The 20205-nt window shown below is 36.9% G+C and overlaps 1 protein-coding gene across 10 annotated transcripts in view; it reads left to right on the forward strand.

Moving 5' to 3' along the window:
* Positions 1–20205, forward strand: part of PTPRK (protein tyrosine phosphatase receptor type K) — a 550719-nt gene that overhangs the window by 300819 nt on the left and 229695 nt on the right. For all 10 annotated transcript variants that reach the window (XM_078054760.1, XM_078054756.1, XM_036105511.2 and 7 more), the window contains exon 6: positions 2574–2748. In XM_078054760.1, coding sequence (XP_077910886.1) covers positions 2574–2748 — 175 coding nt within the window. The remainder of the gene's footprint in view (positions 1–2573; positions 2749–20205) is intronic.

The raw sequence follows: 20205 nt of genomic DNA on the forward strand, positions 1-20205 counted from the left end.
GAAGTGAGAGTATGTGCAGGTATAAAGAGTGCCTTCCAGTTAGAAAGATTGTATCAAATGATGTAATCATTGAAAAAAGGGCAGCCTGAAATTTGCATATGTAATGGATTTTTGTTTGTGTGGTTTGTATGGAAAAAGAATCTAGACTTGATTTTATGGATTTTTATCTTAAGACTTCTGAATATAAGCTGCATATATAAGCTTATGCTTATATGCTTAATGAAGAGAAAATACAATATAGGCATTTTGTCTTCATTATTATCCAGGAGAATGATCAGAGATCTTGGTGCAAAAATCATGGAATAGGTGGGTAAGGAAAGAGTTAACAAAAAGCTGAATGAATAAGGGGCGCCTGGGTGGCTCAGTTCTTGAGTCTGCCTTAGGCTCAGGTCATGATCCCAGGGTCCTGGAATAGAGCCCCATGGATCGAACCCCAGGTCATTGGGCTCTCTGCTCAGCGGGAATTCTGCTTCTCCCTTTCCCACTCCCCACTGCTTGTGTTCCTTCTCTTGCTGTCTCTCTCTCTCTCTCTCTCTCTGTGTCAAAATAAATAAATAAAATCTTTAAAAAAATGCTGAATGAATAAAATATGGTAAAATCATAGTTGGGACTTTGTGTCCTTAGGTGTATATGTATGCGTATGCATACCCATACATGCGTATATACTACATAGTATGCACAGATACATCATTTCAGGGATGTGGAGAAAAGAGAGTACAGATACAGTGGATTTTAGGATTTAAAGTTACTAAAGTAATAGAATGATCCCTTTATTATTTACTCTTTTAAAAAATACGAAGTGCTTCAGCCATGAAAAAATTATAGGAAACAGTAAGATGACCACTAATGTACCCACCAAATTTAAAAGAAGTTGACATTTTGCATTTTTATTTCATATACTAATTTTTGTTAAGGAATTTTATTTGAGGTTTTAACATGTATACGTGTATTTCACATCAGCGGAATAATGGAGCTGGTTGTGATAGCTATTGCTAATTTTTCAGTAATTTTAGGAGCCAAACGATATTACATTGGTAATGTGAAAGTGACCATAGTGGGAGTATTTACACCACAGAAATTCGGACATGATACAAATCAACACTTTATATTTTTGGTTAGGAACGAATTGTTCAGCATTTTACCAGCACACTGCTGGTCTTAGTTTGCATAAACATTTACACTGTATTTTGTTGGATGGCCAAATCTCAGTCTATTCAGGAAAATTTGGATCTTTCCCATATTGAACTTTTCTTATATTGAAATGATTCTGAGTTTGACATTCTTGTACATTATCTCTTTGATCACATATGCAAAAATGATTCATTCAGATGTAGAAATATAGAAGTGAACTTTTGGGTGCTAGGGTATATACATCTTCAGATTTACTAGATAGTAACAAATTATCTTCTAAAATGACTGTAATATTTTATACTTCCATTTGTAATTTTAGAGCTTTTGTTTCCCACATCTAGTAGTATGAGATGATCTTTAAGTAGTATGAAAGGATACCAGGATATTTAGCATTTCACCAACAAGAGTTGAGGTTGAGGATCATGACCGGTTCTTTCTCATAGTTATGACTTTTCTTTTGCCCTTTGTGCTGTCTTTGACATATAGACATTTTAAAATTAAGGTTGAGGATTTCTTTTCATGGTTATTAGACATATACATTTTCTCTTTTTATAGCCTGTCCACTTTTTGATAGGGTTGTTTGTCTTTTTTCTTATTGAACTGTAGAAGATCTTTACATAACCTGGCTATTTATCTTTTGATGGATTATTTCCATGACAAATATCTTATCACAGTTCGTGGCTTGGTTTTTTTCACTTTATTTATGATGTCTTTCAACATGTAGAAGTTATAAATTTTATTATAGTTGAATTTTTCAACCATTTCCTTTATAGCTTACACTTACTGGTCTTGTGTGAGGTACCCTGATGTCATAAATATGCTTTTCAGTATTTCATTTTGAAAGTTGACAGATATGCTATTAACATTTAGGTCCTTTTGATTACTTCTCTTAAACGGTATAAATTGGCTGTCATTAATGCCAAAGAGATAAGGTTTGCAAAGAGGTACAGATTTTGGTTTGGCTCTAAATTATTCATCAGTATTTTATTGTCATTCTGTGGTTGGTCACATGCTACACTTTTAGAATACAAAGATGCATTGGGCATGGTCTTGGTCTTCTTATGGGGACAAACCTATTATATAGCACATGCTGTATAGAATAAGGGCTAAAAGAAGCTCCCATATGTATACTCTGGGAAAAGGAATTATATGCCATGGGGCCAATAACTGTTCTGTTAATTCATATGCTCTGAGCCAATAACAATTTTATGGAAAATAGTAGTAATGTATAATATCAGTGCTATACCCCTAAAGGATACCAGTGTTTATTTCCATGCTTTTTTTGGGTTGAATGACAATGGAAAAGATTTGTGGGGCTACATAGACATTTTCCTCCTAATTTAGGAATGAGAATAATTTATCACAGGTATCGGTTGCTAAGATGCTTTAGATTTATGGAAATGTTAAGAACCTGTTTTTTAAAGATTGGTTTCTGCTTGCAGAGACGAAATGGAGAAGATATACCAGTAGCCCAGACTAAGAACATCAATCACAGAAGATTTGCTGCTTCCTTTAGATTGCAGGAAGTGACAAAAACTGACCAGGACTTGTACCGCTGTGTAACGCAGTCAGAACGAGGCTCCGGTGTGTCCAATTTCGCTCAACTTATTGTAAGAGGTAAAGTTGCTTTCATTTCATGAAATTGCTTGGCTTGGTTAGAACAAAGCAGCCTTGTAGATATTTTGATTGATTTTTAAACCTGCTGCTCTTCATCGCAAGTCACCGAAAAATTTTATCATATAAAAGTTCTGCTAATGTCTTAAAGTAAAATAAGACTGTTGTACATTTGTCGAACAAGGTTTCAACAAGTGTTTTCCATAGAAAGGAATCTATTTTAAAAAGCTGTAATAGGGCTAACCATGTAGAACACTTTATTCCATTTTGCCACCATCTAGTTTTGCATTTTAATTTTAGACTTGCTTTTCCTGTTTAAAATAGCTCCACAGATACCACTTTTGTTCTTCAAAGCATTGTGGCCATGAGGTCAAGGTCAGAGTTTCTATCCCCATGGAGATCTGTAAAGGTTAACGGTATCAAAACCCAGTGGTGGTGGATGTTCACCAATTCTGGCCCCCAGAGGATCTTAGAAAGTTAGGCTTGCTAAGTGGTCTTTAGCTTAGCTTGACAAGTACACATGCACAATGTGTATTAAATTCATTCAAAATTTACTGGGTCCCTGATACTATGAAACATATACACCAAATATATACTGTTCCAGTTTGTGGAGATAAAATTGTAAATAAAATACAAAGTCCCTGACCATGTAGAGCTCAACACTGAGGTGTATTAGGCACACTATATAGAAAAATACTGAAAATGTATCAAATTATGATATGTGTTATGAAGAAACATAAATACTCAAAGTGATGGTGATTAATATTTTTGTTAGGGTGATCTGGAAGACCTCTTTGAGAGGGGTAGTTGAACTGAAGCCCTAAAAATGAGGAATCGGGTACCTGGGTGGCTGAGTCCGTTAAGCGTCTGCCTTTGGCTCAGGTCCTGATCCCAGGGTCCTGGGATCGAGTCCCACATCAGGCTCCCTGCTTGGCGGGGAGTCTGCTTCTCTGCCCCTCCCCTGGCTCATGTGCATTCTCTCTCACTCGCTCACTCTCTTTCTCTCTCAAATAAATAAGATCTTTAAAAAAAGTAAAAATGAGGAATCTATTTCCTATGTGAAAATTTAAAGGAAATACAGCTCTGTTGAATAGACTCCGGCATCAATCAATAATGACACAAATGAAAATAATTATAAATCACCTAAATCTCCTCAAGTTTGGGAGATCCTAACAAGAATGTCTAACCTGAACTGAGATTTATCTGAGACATCAAGACAAGGTCCTTGTGAGTGAGCTTTCTTTGAGATAGGATCTGAAGGTTGAGAACCATTGTCCAGGTGAGGGATGTGGATGTGGGGGCAGGGATAAGAGAAATAAATGCCCGCAGGAAGTGCCAGGCAGAGAACAGGGCACGTGTCAAGGCCCAGAGGCTGGAAGGAGAACATGAGAGACATCCATATTCAAGTTAATCTATTTTAAATGCTTGACATCAAATGTCTTTTACATATATTATTTCATTTTAAGATTTACTTGATTTTAATACTTTAACCTTTAATGCTTTAGAGAGAAGAAAATTGAAATTCAGACTATATGATAATTGCCCAGAGCCACAAGAATCTAATAATTGACTGAACCAGAATTTAACCCTGTGTTTCTTGACTCCTGAGGCTGGGCTCCTTCTTTTTCACCACAGTTTTATCTCACATTATCATGATTAAATAATGCCACTAGCCGTTTGTAATGCTTTTTGTCTTGAGAGATCCTGTAGATCATTTTTTTAAAAAAAAGTTTATCTTTGTAGACTGGATATGACTCTGTATTAAATAAGACTTCTCTCGTGTCTCCAGAGTCAGCTCATATCATCTGCTTAAGTTCATGAAATCACAGTCCCAGTTAATTGAATAATAAGAAAATAGGATAGTATTTTAGCGTTCAGTGCTCAGGCAAGGTTCAGGCAGAGAGACGATTTTTATGTTTGTAGATGCTTGTATACTCATCTCTCTTGAGCCTGTTCCAGCCTCTTTCTCACCTGAGCCTACTTTGGAAAGCCTGAAGGTGTCCTTTGGTAGTCTTCAGAGTGATTAATATGCTCTGGATACCGGAAGTTGGGTGTGCCCTTGAGTCATCATGCTCACTGATGTGTATGGTACTCGGCATTTGATGTGCAGGCACTTAAAGAGCTGGTGGCTTTTCATAGTGCAGTTAGAGTGCTTTTGAATACCATACAGTTATTTATATGTGTGTCTGTCTGTGTGTGCGTATGTCGATGTGTATATATACGTATATATACATATGCATACTTTTTTTGAGGAAGTGGTCTTGTGGTGTATTCAACAGTTTGTAGAAAGCAGAGTTGAAACTTTTATCTGGGTGCTCCGTTTGAAAGATACATTTCCTTTTCTTGTAGAGCTGTTTTATATTTGTGTATTTTAGTTTTGTTTTGGCATTACCAGATCTCTCTTGTTTATCTGAATCAAAAAATAGATTTTATCATTTTATCAAAGCTTGGTTTTCTTTACCTGGAGACAGATGTATTATGGCTGCTCTGGGAGTGTTACTTGTGGAATAAATATTTCAGTAAGATGTATAAATAGAGAATCTTTGGATTTCATAGAGAAGTTTGACTTTTTTTTTTCCTTTTTTAAAGTTCTGCCATTTAGCCTCCATTTTGTTTCAGATTTTATATGGTTGGGTTAAAATACAATGGTGCTTTAAATCTTGCTATCCAGAGTCCGCCAACAATTTAGAAACATATTTTGATCGTTTTGGCAGTTTTATTTTCTTTTCAACATATTTAGGTTGTTATATATCTAATACTTACAGGTAATACTTTGCTTGTTTTATTTTGAAAACGAATATAAAGGAATAAATTTTCTTGTTTGTCTAGATAACCACCAAATAAATATTCTTAACCAAACAACCCACCCTTTGGGGTCGGCTGTCCTGGTGCTAAAACAGTGCTGAGAATTAACTATGGTGACAGGTCCTGTCTCTCATTGGCACTTTTAAAGCTGACATCCTGTTACATCGATACAAAAGATGGTAATTTTAAAGGAAATTTTTGGGGCAGTGATATGAATAGTCTTTAATAAGAGCTGGCATAGCATTGCCTGTTGTCAAAAATGACCCAAGGGTAAGAGTGTATTAGTGCATTTTCTCCTAAACTGGAAGTGACAGGGCGTGCTTAAGGCTCTCTCACTACTGTCCGTTACAAATGAAAATTTCACTGCAAAATCCTCATGGAAGAGTATTGATCTCTGTGTTCCCACAGCCAGAAGAAGAAGAAAAAAAAAGTATACTGAAACAGAATTTACTTTGTCATGACTTTAGCATTGCTTCCAGATCATTTTGAGTAATGATAATGTCTTCACCTTGTGGAAGCCAATCTTTATTGACAAAAAGTTTTTACAGAGATGAGGTGAAGAGCAGATGTTTCTGTTCAATGCTTTTACAAAATTGAAGTGTAAAAAATGTGAAATACAGGTTGAAATGGCGTTTACAAGCTGAAAGCTGAAAGCCCTGACTTTGTAGCCTAAGTTGTGTTACAGATTCTCATCCTTTACTTCATTTGCAATCTTCTCCGTTCTTTCCCGCCTCTCTACATCAAGGGTCCACTTACATTCCTGACCAACTGACCCACAACAAACTTCTCTGAAATTCTCTGTCTGCTGCAACTGACACTCAATTTCTATTCCTATTTGTTAGTTATGCTTTTCTATTTTTTTTATCAGTGAAACTCCAGTTACATTTTAAGTTATTTAATGTGAAAAACACAGTTTTTGTTTGTCTCTGTTGGTTTGATTTTTAAATTTTAGCACCACCAACTATCAGCCATCATCAAAATGCTGTGGACGTAAAAAGTATTGAGTTAATATTTTTATCTATTCTCAGTGAATACTAGCGACCTCTAGCTGTGGAGTCAGTAGGGTGGATGTCTGTCCCCAGCCTTACTCTGCATGTAGGTGGACCTGTAAAACAAATTTTGGTGTTTAAAATGATAAGGGGTTTGGATTGTTGTTGATACTTCCCTTTGTAAGACAATAAAACTTAGCTTCAAGATAAGGGTATTTACTGACTTTGTACCTGGAAGGTACAGAGGTAGGCTTTAGGGTTGGTTCATTTAGTCATGAAAAATCCAGGTTCTTTCCAGTTCTTCTCTCTGCAGTCCATAGTTTTGTCTTCTATCCTAAACTAGGGTCTCCTCATGGACGTCGGATAGCAGTATACTTACATACTTCTTTGGACTCATTCACTTGGGGATAGAGAAGTTACTACCTTCCACAAGTATCAAAAATAGCATGGTTGCATGTGGAGAGACAACTGGACTATCCAGTAGAGAACATTTGTACATGGGATTCCAGAGCACAAGCAATGTTATTCAGAGAGAGTTACTAATTCTGTTCAGGTAAGATAGGAACTGAGGAAGTATTTTAAAAGAATGTACAAGTTAATTCTGAAGGACGTACAGTTTGGAATTTTGTTGTGCAGGAGAAAGGTGTTATCCTAAGTCCGGAGAAGTGTGGAGTGGGTGAATTTGGTGAATGGCAAGCTGTTTACTGGAATCACTTGCCCAATACCAGTTACCCGCTACACCGGGGAAGAAGGAAAGAAGTCCAAACTAACACTGCGTTTGCATTTGGACTTTTCAAGTTCTCCTATCGAAATCATTTGTGATTTTTGTTCCATCAGAGCCTGTCTGGTTTATCTTTGTTTGCTACAGCACCTGCCACAATATTTTTGCATAGATGATCGATACTTCTCTAACAATTAATAACTAAAATTGTTTAGTTAAAGTCAGAATGGTGGGGCTGACCCTGAAAGATAAAGGGAATAGATGATGAGCTGTGGGCCACCTCATCTACACATGGGATGGAGATTTCTGGCCTCCGGGAAAGGATGGTAGCAACTGTTTTTTGTAGTGTCTGAATCAGGCTGTCTTCTCCTACAAACTAGTAAGGGTGACTTTAAGTTTGGGATGATTTTTTTTTTTTTTTTTAATAATTTTTATTTGACCGATGTGTTCTACTCTAGTCTTTTTTTGTATAAAATCTTAAAAATCAGGTCTGAATATTTCATTTTAATGTTTTTATATCAGAAGCAAGGACATTTGGGAAGTGGAAAACATGACATACTAATACTTTTGTTCGTTGGTGGTTAAAGGCCATGGAATTTCTAGCTTGAGTCCATCAGCGTGCGCTTAATACCACACACTGTTGATTTTTAACTAGTTTTCAGGGCATGGCTGTCAGACTTATGCATTCATATAAAGATCCTTTTTCTTAATGGTGACTTGAAGATCCCTTTTCTTTGCTTCTATTGTGAAAACTAGTCACCTTGACAGGAAATTTGGAGTTATCTGGGAGAATTCAGTACAAATACCTATATTTTATAAAATCTGAACTATAATGAAATCCAAGAACACATGAATTAATAACACACTAATTTTCCCCAACTGCCCCTATATAGTTAGGAAAGTACATGAAGTTGGTTAAGGGGTGGGAGGGGGTAACCAAATGTCTCAAATTTGTAGCAGGCTCCAAATGTTGCATATTTTAAAATTTTACTTTGCTACCCTTCAGTATGATAAAAGAAACATTTGGAGTCTCCTCTCATTCATTGTAGCTACTTGTAATTCAGGTGATTCAGTGTACAAGGTGTCCGGTACATTTTTAAATTCTAAATGAGCAAAAGGATACTAGATGTCCTCATTTTAGATAGTATGTTATGATAGAGATTCTGTTCTATCCACTTTCGCACACGATTATTTCAAATACTTTTTCCTATTAATTTCCTCCTCTCAGTTTTCTTCAGCTACTTCATGAAAATGGCAGCGTGAGGGGCTTGTTTTGCCCACGTGGTTATTTTCACGTTATTTATTTTGTTTTAAAAATAAAAACGCAATCAGAGTTCTTTCCCAGGGGAGTTTTGAGTGTATTTTCATAGGTGATTCATGTGTAGAGCTCTACATAATGTTTAGCAGTTGAGGTGCTGGTCACTGTTTTTTGTAGTGAATCTTTGGGGAGTTTGCTTTTGTTGGAGCTTACTTCTTAAGAATCTGAGAAGGATCAAAGAGGAAGCAGGGAGATTTGCATGCCAGATAATTCTTTCTGTGAACTCCAGGGAATTTGATTTCAGAGCACTGTTCCTAGGCCTATATTTTGCTTCTGAGTCTCTCAATTCCGTTCTCTTGGAGTTTGTGATAAATGTAATTTGGGCCCATTTCTTCCAGAGGACTTATATCAACTTCATGAACTAACAGTGTCTATAATTTATATTCCCCTCCCTGCTGACTATTTTTCCTTCCCTTACCCCAAACCAAAAAGGAAGCAATGAAGTCAGTTTGCAACTTCATTGGAAAATCAGCAAGCAGCCTTTGTTGAGTACTTAAAATGGTTAAGTAAGAGGCACCAGAGATTGCAAAGAGACAGAAGACATCATTCCAGCTCTCAAGCAATTTTAATCTAATTAATTTTATAGGAAAAGGTCAAATCATCGAGTATTTTGGCACAGATCTTTGATTTTGGTCACATTTCTAATTCTATAGGAAAAAAAAAAGTAAGATCCTCTAACAAATAAAAAATACCATACCTAAGGAGCTATTACATTAAAGCCCTTTATTAAGCACTGTTTTGGTAAATAATGTTGTACGGTTAGAGTCTTACAGAATGTTAATTAAACAGAAGCTCTGTAGCTGACAGATTGAAATCAATCAGTGAGACAGAGAGCTAAAACTCATAGTATTGTTAGCGGTACAATGAGTAAAGATGGCAGGATAAGTGTTGTGGAGGGATGCGGGACATTACTTCATTAGTTTAAGTTCTTGAGTCTGTTCTACTCTCCCAGGACTTCATTTCCGAGAGAGTCAAGAGTAATATGCTCCCCTTACCAGTGTATGACTGACAGGTGGGTGAGTTTTCGTGTTTAGCTTTTTACAGTTAGAATAAACTGTTTACCATTGAGATGTTCACATCCTTTTTAAAAGCTAGCTGACACACATTCTGCTTCCTAGTAAAATGTCATCAGGAGCCTGACTTACTAAGAATACAAAGTAAGAAATACACAGCAAACAGAAAACATTCACAAAATGTTAGGTAGACTTCAAATGTTCGGTAAATCAGTCAAAACCAACTTGTTCAACGAAGTATTATCATATTACTGCAGAAATCACTTTTCTTTCCGTCTGGGGTAATATAAATCATGTTATTTGCTTTTCTAAGGAGCATTTAGTCTAGAAAGAATGAAAAACAATCGTCAAGTCAACACAAATAAGAACAGGTAAACATTTATATTTTGTTAGTCCTCAGCATGGATTGTGTTTACTTCATAGTTACTAGCTTTTACAAAAAAGGAAAAGTTGTCCATTTTGGTGTTAAAAGTGAGGTTTGAGGACTGAGAACTGGACAGAGACTAAATAATTGTGGCAAAATGTGGGCAGTTTTTCTTAACACATAAATCCATGACAACCTCTCCTTATATAGCTTTATCTAAGTTCAGCTGTTTGTTTTGCGGGAAATCATGGCTTACAGATGTTCTCGTCTCTTACCAGGTATAAGGAAGGGGTTGCTTCTAAATTTAGGATATAATTTGGGAGTTAACTTTGTTTTGCTCTCCATTTTCTCTTTCTGAGCCTTAAACTAAGAAAATATTTTGCTGTCTTTCTGCAGTATTACACAATTTGGAATCGGATTTAGTGGTTTCGGCACAGAATCTGTCGTTGTGTTAAAACAAACAAACAAACAACGAATGAATAGTTACCTGTTCCCTTGTTAGAAAGAAATTTTACCCACATGGTTATTTACATTTTCCTAATTGCCATTGGCATTTTCTTTCATCTTCAAATACATATGGAGGAAACCATTGCTGTGCTCATGTTACCATGTCACTCCTCCAACAGCTTCCCTTCACATTAAGGGAGAAAAGAAATCACAGCTCTTTCCTGGTACAAAAAGTCTTAAATGAAATATCCCCTGAGTGTCACTCAAAATTTATTTCCTATCACTCACCTCCGTCCTTAATCCGCAGCAGACATACGGACTCTTCGAGCATCCTCCTGCCTTAGGGCCTTTGTATTTCTTGTTCCCTCCACCTGCGCTTCTTTTTTTTCTCAAACATACGTGTTACATTCTTATTTCATTCTAGTTTCTTCTCAGTTTTTTTCCAAAATACCTGAAGGCCAAATGATAGTTCTTTTTGAGAACAGGAGAGAATTATCAATTTTGTTTTACAGATGTTTTCTCCAAAATTATTTAGCTCTAAGGTTTCAAAAGATCTTTATGTAATTCCTTCTGTTAGTATGTGCAGAACAAATATTTGTACAAGACAGTAGTCTCGAATATCTTTGCATTGTGGAGTGAGATACAGTCCACAGAAATACGTATATTAATTGACTATTTCATTCGTCTGAATTTTATTACATATCCTCTGGGTGCCCAGCACTTTCTTTAACTTCACTGCCACCACTTTTATTGTGACACCTTCTTCTTTAAAAGGCCTCCTCACTGCTCTGCCCACATCAGCACTTGCCTCCTTCAAGTCAGTATTCCCTTGACAGACTGCTTAAACTACACAAAGTAAGACTGTGCTCCCCCAGGTTCTGATGGCTTTTTGTTCATGTAGCATAAATTCTAGATATCTCATCACAGGGTCCAAGGCCCACCTTCATCTGGTTCTGCCCTCCTCTTCAGTCTTTCATGAGACGCTCCTTTGCTCACCAAACTCTAGCAGCACTGGCTTGCTTTCATTTGCTTTAATACAGCATGCTGTCTTCTACCTTAGGACCTCTGCTTTTTCTGCCTGAAGTGTTTCTTCATCAGTATTCAAAATGTATCTGCGTTCCTAACATCTGCCTCTGTCACTGGTTTGGCAAAGTCAAGGACTATTCCCTTTGCTCATTCATTATTGTGTCTCTGTGGCCAGCACCACGGCCAACACCCAGCAGATATAATCAAATAATTGTTGTCGAAAAAACAAAAAGAACATGGATTGTAGAATGCCTTATGAAAGGCCTGGACTTAATGTGTAGAGCAGAGGAGGACAGCCTCATTAATTGCCTTTGGTAGGCAGTTTCATCGTAGCATTGGTGGAGGGGCGGGATCTTGATAGTTGAAGATAAGGAAAAGGAATTTCAAGCAGAGGGCGTGGGAAAACACATGTTCTTGTGGACAGTGTTGAGTATAGCATAGTGTGTTCCAGGGGAAAAGTCTGAGATGAGCCTGAAGGCCTGAAGGTGCACTTTGAGGCCCAATTGTGGAGGAATTTGAATCCAGACTAAGAAATATACATACATTTTGTAATCTGCTTTGAGGACTTCTGGGGGTTTTGAAGTAGGTTACTCATGTCTTCCTATCTGTCTCAGAAAACCAGGATGGGACATGATTTGGAGGATGGTAAAATTCCAGGGAGTTAGTTTAGGGGGCTCTAAAAACCATAAGAGCTTGAGATGGTGAGGTATCTTTGAGGGAGTATTTGGTGCAAAGAGCAAGTCAATGGTGAGAGATGATGACAGCAGAAGGAGAGGTCAGCCTGGGATACTAGGTGAAATATACGGTATAGACAGAAATAGAAGACTTGTAGAAAAACTTATTTATAACAGCATAGGTCATAATTTCAGTTGTAAGCTTTTGGTTGTGTTACTAGAGAGACCGTTTTAAAATCTTTAGGCATGCAGGGAAAGGTTTTGACTAATTGTAGGGTGTACACAAGATGAATTAAATAATAAGTTTAACTCAGAAACACTTGTGTATTTTGTAAGCTCCCATTTCATAGCCTTTAGCCAATATTTTTACAGTTTTTCTTGTTCAACTTAGGATAAAAGCAGATGTATTCAATTACATGGAAAATTTAGAAAGAGAACCCTGTTTAAAGATGTCTTTTTTTCTTTATTCCTGACATTATCCACATATAAAAACACATGTAAAACACATCATGTGTAAATTTTTTTTTTCCTGCTGGTTCAGTGTAGATTTCTGATTGGATTTGAGGCTAAGTGAAATTCTTTTTCCTCTTGCATGTAAAAACTTTGTACTTCATAGAAATAAGGCAAGCTCTCTAAAGACTTCACTCTGTCTGCTCTTCAGAATTTGATTGCCCCTGATAATAACGCTCCTAGACACACCTTTTTCTTACATCAATTTTTAAAAACATTGGAAGGAGGGGGATTTTCTTTCTAAGACTTCTGGCCAGCAGCATTTCTCATTCCTGAAAGAATGTCATTCCCTGCAGCAGGTGGTTCAAAAATATTTACTTACAGGTAGATAAAGAGTTCTCATCTGCTGTAATTTTCCTATCTTAAAACCCCCACCAGGTATGACATTTCTTTGTATTGTGCAGGAGTGTTAAAAAGTAGTTACCATGACCAGACTGGTTGATGCATGGTAATGATGAAAAGCAGGGTGTTTGGGATTCAACGTAGATGGCAGAAATGGAAGATGTCAGAGAAGCCATATATTAAAGAGAATTTGAATGGGAAACCGAATCCCAATCTGCCACTGGAAACATTTTGATCATTTTGATTTATTAAACTTTTATAGCAGCATTCAGATGGAGCGGAATTAAAACCCTTTAGTCTTGGATAGTTTATGGCATGCCAACCACTATGTAACTGGTATCATTTTTGAAGGTTCTCTTAGCAGTTGGTGAAGAAGGAAAAAAAATGGGTGTGAGAGATTTATTTTAAAAGGCAGTTCTCACAAACATTATTGTATCTAACTTTAAATTGTTTTCTTTTGTTTGTGTTGTTTTAAGGATAAACACATTTTTTGCAGTTTCAACATACCAAGTACCTTAAAGTTCTGGTTTTGACTATCCAACATATTTGACATTGATTAATAGATTTCAGACTGAAATACTGCATTTCTACACATGTTAAGCTATCTTTCCTTTTCAGTGTTTATACCTTTGCATGCAGAGGCATCTGTGTCTGTCTTTATCTGTTTGTATTTCTGAGTTTTACGTATTAATAAAATTGAAATTCTAATGCAATTTTGAAGCCTAACTTACAATGAAACAAAACAATACCATTTCCTACAACTATTGGAATTCTGTAACTTGGGTCTTTTAAAAAACATCTTTGCTTTTTAAAAAGCAAGCATGAGTCTTTTCTGAACAGTGGCTCCATAATAAAGAGAAATCAATTACTATTGGAGAAGCACTGTGGGTTAAAGGTATTACAGGTTCACACTTGGTTTTGCAGCCAGGAGAGGGTACTTAATTGTGAATCAGGAATGATGCAAAAGATAGATGAGACAGAGTTCAAGGAGTAGTAATGTGAAGGTCCAGGACTTTCATTCCAACCTGTCTCTGCAGTAATGATGGATAGTTTGGTGACAAGTAATAATACCAGGTGATAAAAGATGCGTCTCAGCATCTTGAGCCACTGCATACTGGCTACCTGTTGGCATTCTGGGGCATAATGGTTCCTGATTTGCAACCAAACGGTTTGCTGCATTTAGCAACCCAGATTTTTGGCAGCTGCGAAGGAAGCAAGTAGCATATCAAACACTCCTGCACATTGTAAATTTAATTACCTCATATTTATGCATAGTAGTTGTTGACAGGATCTTGTAAGCTATGCTAATATGGTAGGTAATTTGTTACCTTCAGAAATCACTTTCCATGTGTCTTCTGATCATTATCATGAAACATGATAAATGATCTAGCCCATGAGGTATAAATGAAAATGAAATGGATAATTGGATTCTATGTCTAAATTGTGGCTGGAATAGTTGCAACAATTATAATTGAATTTATCTCATAAAAATGTGTTGGGCAATATTTTAGTGACCTATCACCATCTTGAACCTAAGGTGTTAAATGAAATTACTCTTGAGATAATTATAAGAAGTTTATAATAATTACTTTTTTTAAAATATCCAATACTGTAAATTTTCTCTTTTCTTGCCTTACTTGCCTATATTTTGAAAGTATCTTGTTTATTTATAATGGGTTTAAGCAATTGATACTGATAATCTTTGGGTACTGAAAATAAAACATTTTGTTCTTGCCCATGCCTTGACTGAATATAACTGAAGTTGTTTTTATGAATATCTTTTATTATTAGCAACACATGTCTTCCTGCTGGGTTATGGAAGTGTGCCCTCTTGCTAAATGTGTATGTGTTTTCTTTTTTTTTGATTCTTATAAGGGAATGTATCTGAAATACTGAAATAAAATAGAGTTTGTTTTAAATATCATCAGTTTTCTTCCAGCTCTATTACAAAGCTGTCATCATCAAGACAGTATGGTACTGGCACAAAAACAGACACATAGATCAATGGAACAGAATAGAGAGCCCAGAAATGGACCCTCAACTCTATGGTCAACTCATCTTTGACAAAGCAGGAAAGAATGTCCAATGGAAAAAAGACAGTCTCTTCAACAGATGGTGTTGGGAAAATTGGACAGCCACATGCAGAAGAATGAAACTGGACCATTTCCTTACACCACACACACAAAAATAGACTCCAAATGGTTGAAAGACCTCAATGTGAGACAGGAGTCCATCAAAATCCTAAAGGAGAACACAGGCAGCAACCTCTTCAACCTCAGCTGCAGCAAGTTCTTCCTAGAAATATCACCAAAGGCAAGGGAAGCAAGGGCAAAAATGAGCTATTGGGACTTCATCAAGATAAAAAGCTTATGTACAGCGAAAGAACAGTCAACAAAACCAAAAAACAACTGACAGAATGGGAGAAGATATTTGCAAATGACATATCAGATAAAGGGCTAGTATCCAAAATCTATAAAGAACTTATCAAACTCAACACCCAAGAACAAAGAATTCAATCAAGAAATGGGCAGAAGACATGAACAGACATTTTTCCAAAGAAGACATCCAAATGGCCAACAGACACATGAAAAAGTGTTCAATATCGCTCGGCATCAGGGAAATCCAAATCAAAACGTCAATGAGATACCACCTCACACCAGTCAGAATGGCTAAAATTAACAAGTCAGGAAATGGCAGATGTTGGCAGGGATGCAGAGAAAGGGGAACCCTCCTACACTGTTGGTGGGAAAGCAAGCTGGTGCAACCACTCTGGAAAACAGTATGGAGGTTCCTCCAAAAGTTGAAAATAGAGCTACCCTACGACCCAGCAGTTGCACTACTGGGTATTTACCCCGAAGATACAAATGTAGGGATCCGAAGGGGTATGTGCACCCCAGTGTTTATAGCAGCAATGTCCACAATAGCCAAACTGTGGAAAGAGCCAAGATGTCCGTTGACAGAGGAATGGATAAAGAAGATGTGGCATATATATACAATGGAATATTATGCAGCCATCAAAAGGAATGAGATCTTGTCATTTGCAACGACGTGGATGGAACTGGAGGGTGTTATGCTGAGCGAAATAAGTCAATCAGAGAAAGACATATATCATATGACCTCACTGATATGAGGAATTCTTAATCTCAGGAAACAAACTGAGGGTTGCTGGAGTGGGGGGTGGGGTGTGAGGGATGGGGTGGCTGGGTGATAGACACTGGGGAGGATATGTGCTATGGTGAGTGCTGTGAATTGTGCAAGACTGTTGAATCACAGATCTGTACCTCTGAAACAAATGATGCAATATATGTTAAGAAAAAAAAAAGAAGAAGATAGCAGGAGGGGAAGAATGAAGGAGGGGAAGTCGGAGGGGGAGACGAACCATGAGAGACGATGGACTCTGAAAAACAAACTGAGGGTTCTAGAGGGGAGGGGGATGGGAGGATGGGTTAGCCTGGTGATGGGTATTAAAGAGGGCACGTTCTGCATGGAGCACTGGGTGTTATGCACAAACAATGAATCATGGAACACTACATCAAAAACTAATGATGGGGGCGCCTGGGTGGCTCAGTTGGTTAAGCGACTGCCTTCGGCTCAGGTCATGATCCTGGAGTCCCTGGATCGAGTCCCGCATCGGGCTCCCTGCTCGGCTGGGAGTCTGCTTCTCCCTCTGACCCTCCCCCCTCTCATGTACTCGCTCTCTCTCATTCTCTCTCTCTCAAATAAATAAATAAAATCTTTAAAAAAAAAAAAAAAACTAATGATGTATGCCCCCTCCAATGATGAAAAAAAAAAAAAAAAACTAATGTTGTAATGTATGGTGATTAACATAACAATAACAATAAAAAAATTTAAAAAATATCAGTTTTACCCTTCCCCTCTCATTTCTTTTCAATTCACTTTAAATAACAAAATTGTTTTATTATAAACATAAAAGCACTCTTAATTTTTTCACTGACTTTATTAACATTTTTGAGCAGTTATTATAGGTTAATCATTGTATTTGTTGCTAATAAAAATGAGAAGACATGATCTTTAGGGTCTTATAATTCTGTACGTAGCTATGGGAATATCTAGTCTTGAAGTTATAACAGTGTACAATGTCTCCTTTTGCCTGATATTAGTTCCTTCCTCTCTTCTACTTTCTTTCCTCGATGGGTAAGCAATCTGTTTACTCCTCTTCCTTCCATTTCCAAATAAAGTGGAACTTTTCCAGATTTAGTTAATAGCAAGACAGAAATTAAAAAATGATCTGGAAATATGGATTTTCTTTTCTTTTTAATATTTATTTATTTGAGAGAGAGAGTGAGTGAATGTGGGAGGGAGAGGGAGAGAGAAGCTGAAGCTCAGAGCCGGACGTGACCCCACAACCACGAGATCATGACCTGAGTTGAAACCAAGACTTGGACGCTTAACCAGTTGAGCCACCCAGGTGCCCCAATATGCTTTTTCTTTTAAATGAAATATGTCAATAAGCAAGGCATGTCCCTAAAGACCTGATTTTCCTCTCAAATTTTATGATTAAAGTTTCCATACTTTCCATATATGTTGGTGATGAAGGTAGCTAGAGCACTAACTCATCAGCTTATTTTAGTAACTGCTATAATGGGGCATAATGGACATGATTAAAACATTTATTATTTCTAGTAAATATAAATTAAGTAAAACAAAATATAAATGTTTAGTGTAAGTTGTAATAAAAAAAGAGCACCCATTCTAATACATTTACAATGTGCGAGGCACTGTGATAGAAGGTTTACATACATTACTTCTCTAGTTTCATGACAACTCTTAATATCCCCAATTTACCCCCAGGGAACCTGAGGCTGGTAGGTAAAGTTGCTCAAACCACGTGGCCCTAAGGGGCTGGCCCCAGATTATAACCCAAGTCTGACTCTAGAGCTCATACTCTTTCTTTTACCACGCCACGGTAACATTACGTAGTATATAAACTAACTGAATTTACATAGTGGTATTTAGAAAAATACTACTTGAAGCAAGACTTAGATAGATATCAATAAGAAACAGACTTGTGAGTTTTCTTAAGTTTCAGTCATTCTAACTACTATGTAACTGTGATTATTCAATTGTCATTTTAGAAACAGTACATTTCCTTTAAGTTGCTTGGCTACTGTTATTAACTACATCCTGCCCTGACAAAAGTAACATTATAGCTATAACCTACCATTTTATTTATTTTTATTGTTTTATATAACCTACCATTTTATAGCAGTGGTTCTCAATAGAGGAGCAGGGGATGTATAACCCTCTTTAAATTAAATACGGGATCTTTAAAAAACAATGGTTCCCACACATCGCTTTCCCAGATTCTGACATACTAACAGAAACGTGCTCACACAGGCAAATGTACATGCTTACTCAACTTAGATTCCAGCAAGCTTAGCAAGGTTTTGTTAAAATCTAGATAACTGGCACATGGGTGGTTTTGAAAAGCTAAGAAACTCTTCTGATATTCCTCTTCCCTGAGCATTCTTCTTGGATTTTATTCCGAGAATTATAAATTGCTTCCGTATCTCCACAAAAACTTTGGAAATATATAACATGTCTTTAATAATATCATATGGTTGTTTGGATTCCAAAGCTTCCCTGATTGTGGGGGGAAAAATCATTCAGAATTCAATAGCCTGTCCTCTTACTGGTCTCACAGTGTTTGGTAATCAAAAAAACGTCCATCCACATTTACTGTTAATTTCACATGAATATTAACAACTTCAGACAGTCCCCTGGACTGCCCTTAGCAAGGTGGGCTTTTCTGTGGTCCAACCATCTCTGATCAGGTCACATGAATATCTCCAACTCTCTGGCTTATTTTTTATTTTTATTTTCCTTTCTTTGCAGATTACCTCTGTTATCTTATTTATTTCAGCTTGGTTGTAATAGGATTAGAAAACTTCAAATGTATGCACTGGAGGAAGTTTTCTCCTTCATTAACTCTATTTTTATATTCAAGGTAGGGATGTACTCCGACTCTTTATGTTGAAAGCCAAACCATGGGCCAAGTTCCTTTTTTCAAACAACTCACTTGCAGAGTAGCTCCATTTCCATGTTTCCTAGCTGAGTTAAAAATCTAGAGAGATGTTATGAGGTGAACTCACAGAGTTTTTCTGTGAACTGACAGTTTAAATAATGTCAAGACACTAATGACCTAAAACTGGCATGGTTCCAGACTAATGTTAAATAAAACGAAATTATGATAGATGCTATGGAAAATGTATGAACTGTGCAAAAATAATATTCATATATAAATGAATTCAAATAAATACTTCCCAAGAACTTATAGTTACAAAGCAGAAAGGAAGTTTACTTGATGCCCTTATATGATGGACTGACCTCATAATATACTTAATATCCAGAGGTGACTGTGGAACTCAACTATTCCCCCCAAGATGAATTTGACCCCAAAGGCAGGAAGATTTTAATGCCCAAACTTTTGCAGATAGACATCCTTCTTGCTTTTTTTGAAGACAGATATTCTAAAATTTTAGAAGTCAAAAGAGCTGATGCAATAAAGTGTAGAAGGAAAAACATATAAATTAGTCTTTTTCAGTGATTTAGGTATTGTCAAGAGAAACTGACTAAATTGGATTTTGCCATAGGTACTGCCTTAAATTTTTAAATCTCAGTTAAGATGAGATTCACATTGTATTAATGGTCCCTGAGTTGTGTGGTGGGGGTGTGTTTGTGAGGAGGAGATTTGGACCAATTAGATACACAGTTCTCTTTCTCCTTCTCTATAATTTCTTATTTAAGTATAGTGAGATATACAGAACACTGTACATTAAAAAATATAGCTTGATAAATGTATAGCTTGATAAATTTTCACAAACTAAGTATACCAACAATCCACATCAAAAGTAGAATATTGGGGCACCTAGGGTTGGCCCAGTCGGTTGAGCTTCAGACTCTTGGTTTCTGCTCAGGTCATGATCTCAGGGTCCTGGATTGAACCCTGCATCAGGCTCTGCGCAGCGAGGAATATGCTTAAGGATTTCTCTCCCTCTGCCCCCTCCCTGCATGCACACACATTCTTTCAATAAACAAACAAACAAACAAATAAATATTTTTAAAAAATAGAATATTGCTAGCCCACCTCACTCTCTTCCAGTCACTCTCTCCACTCCCTCAGGGTGACCACTGCGGCTGGCTTCTAACAGTAATGAATAACTTAGGCCAGTGGATTTCTATAGTTTGTCTGGCTTCCCTCTCCTACATTAAGCTGAATGAGAGTGAAAC

This window comes from Halichoerus grypus, chromosome 9 (assembly GCF_964656455.1).
Source record: "Halichoerus grypus chromosome 9, mHalGry1.hap1.1, whole genome shotgun sequence".
Taxonomy (NCBI): Eukaryota; Metazoa; Chordata; class Mammalia; order Carnivora; family Phocidae; genus Halichoerus; species Halichoerus grypus.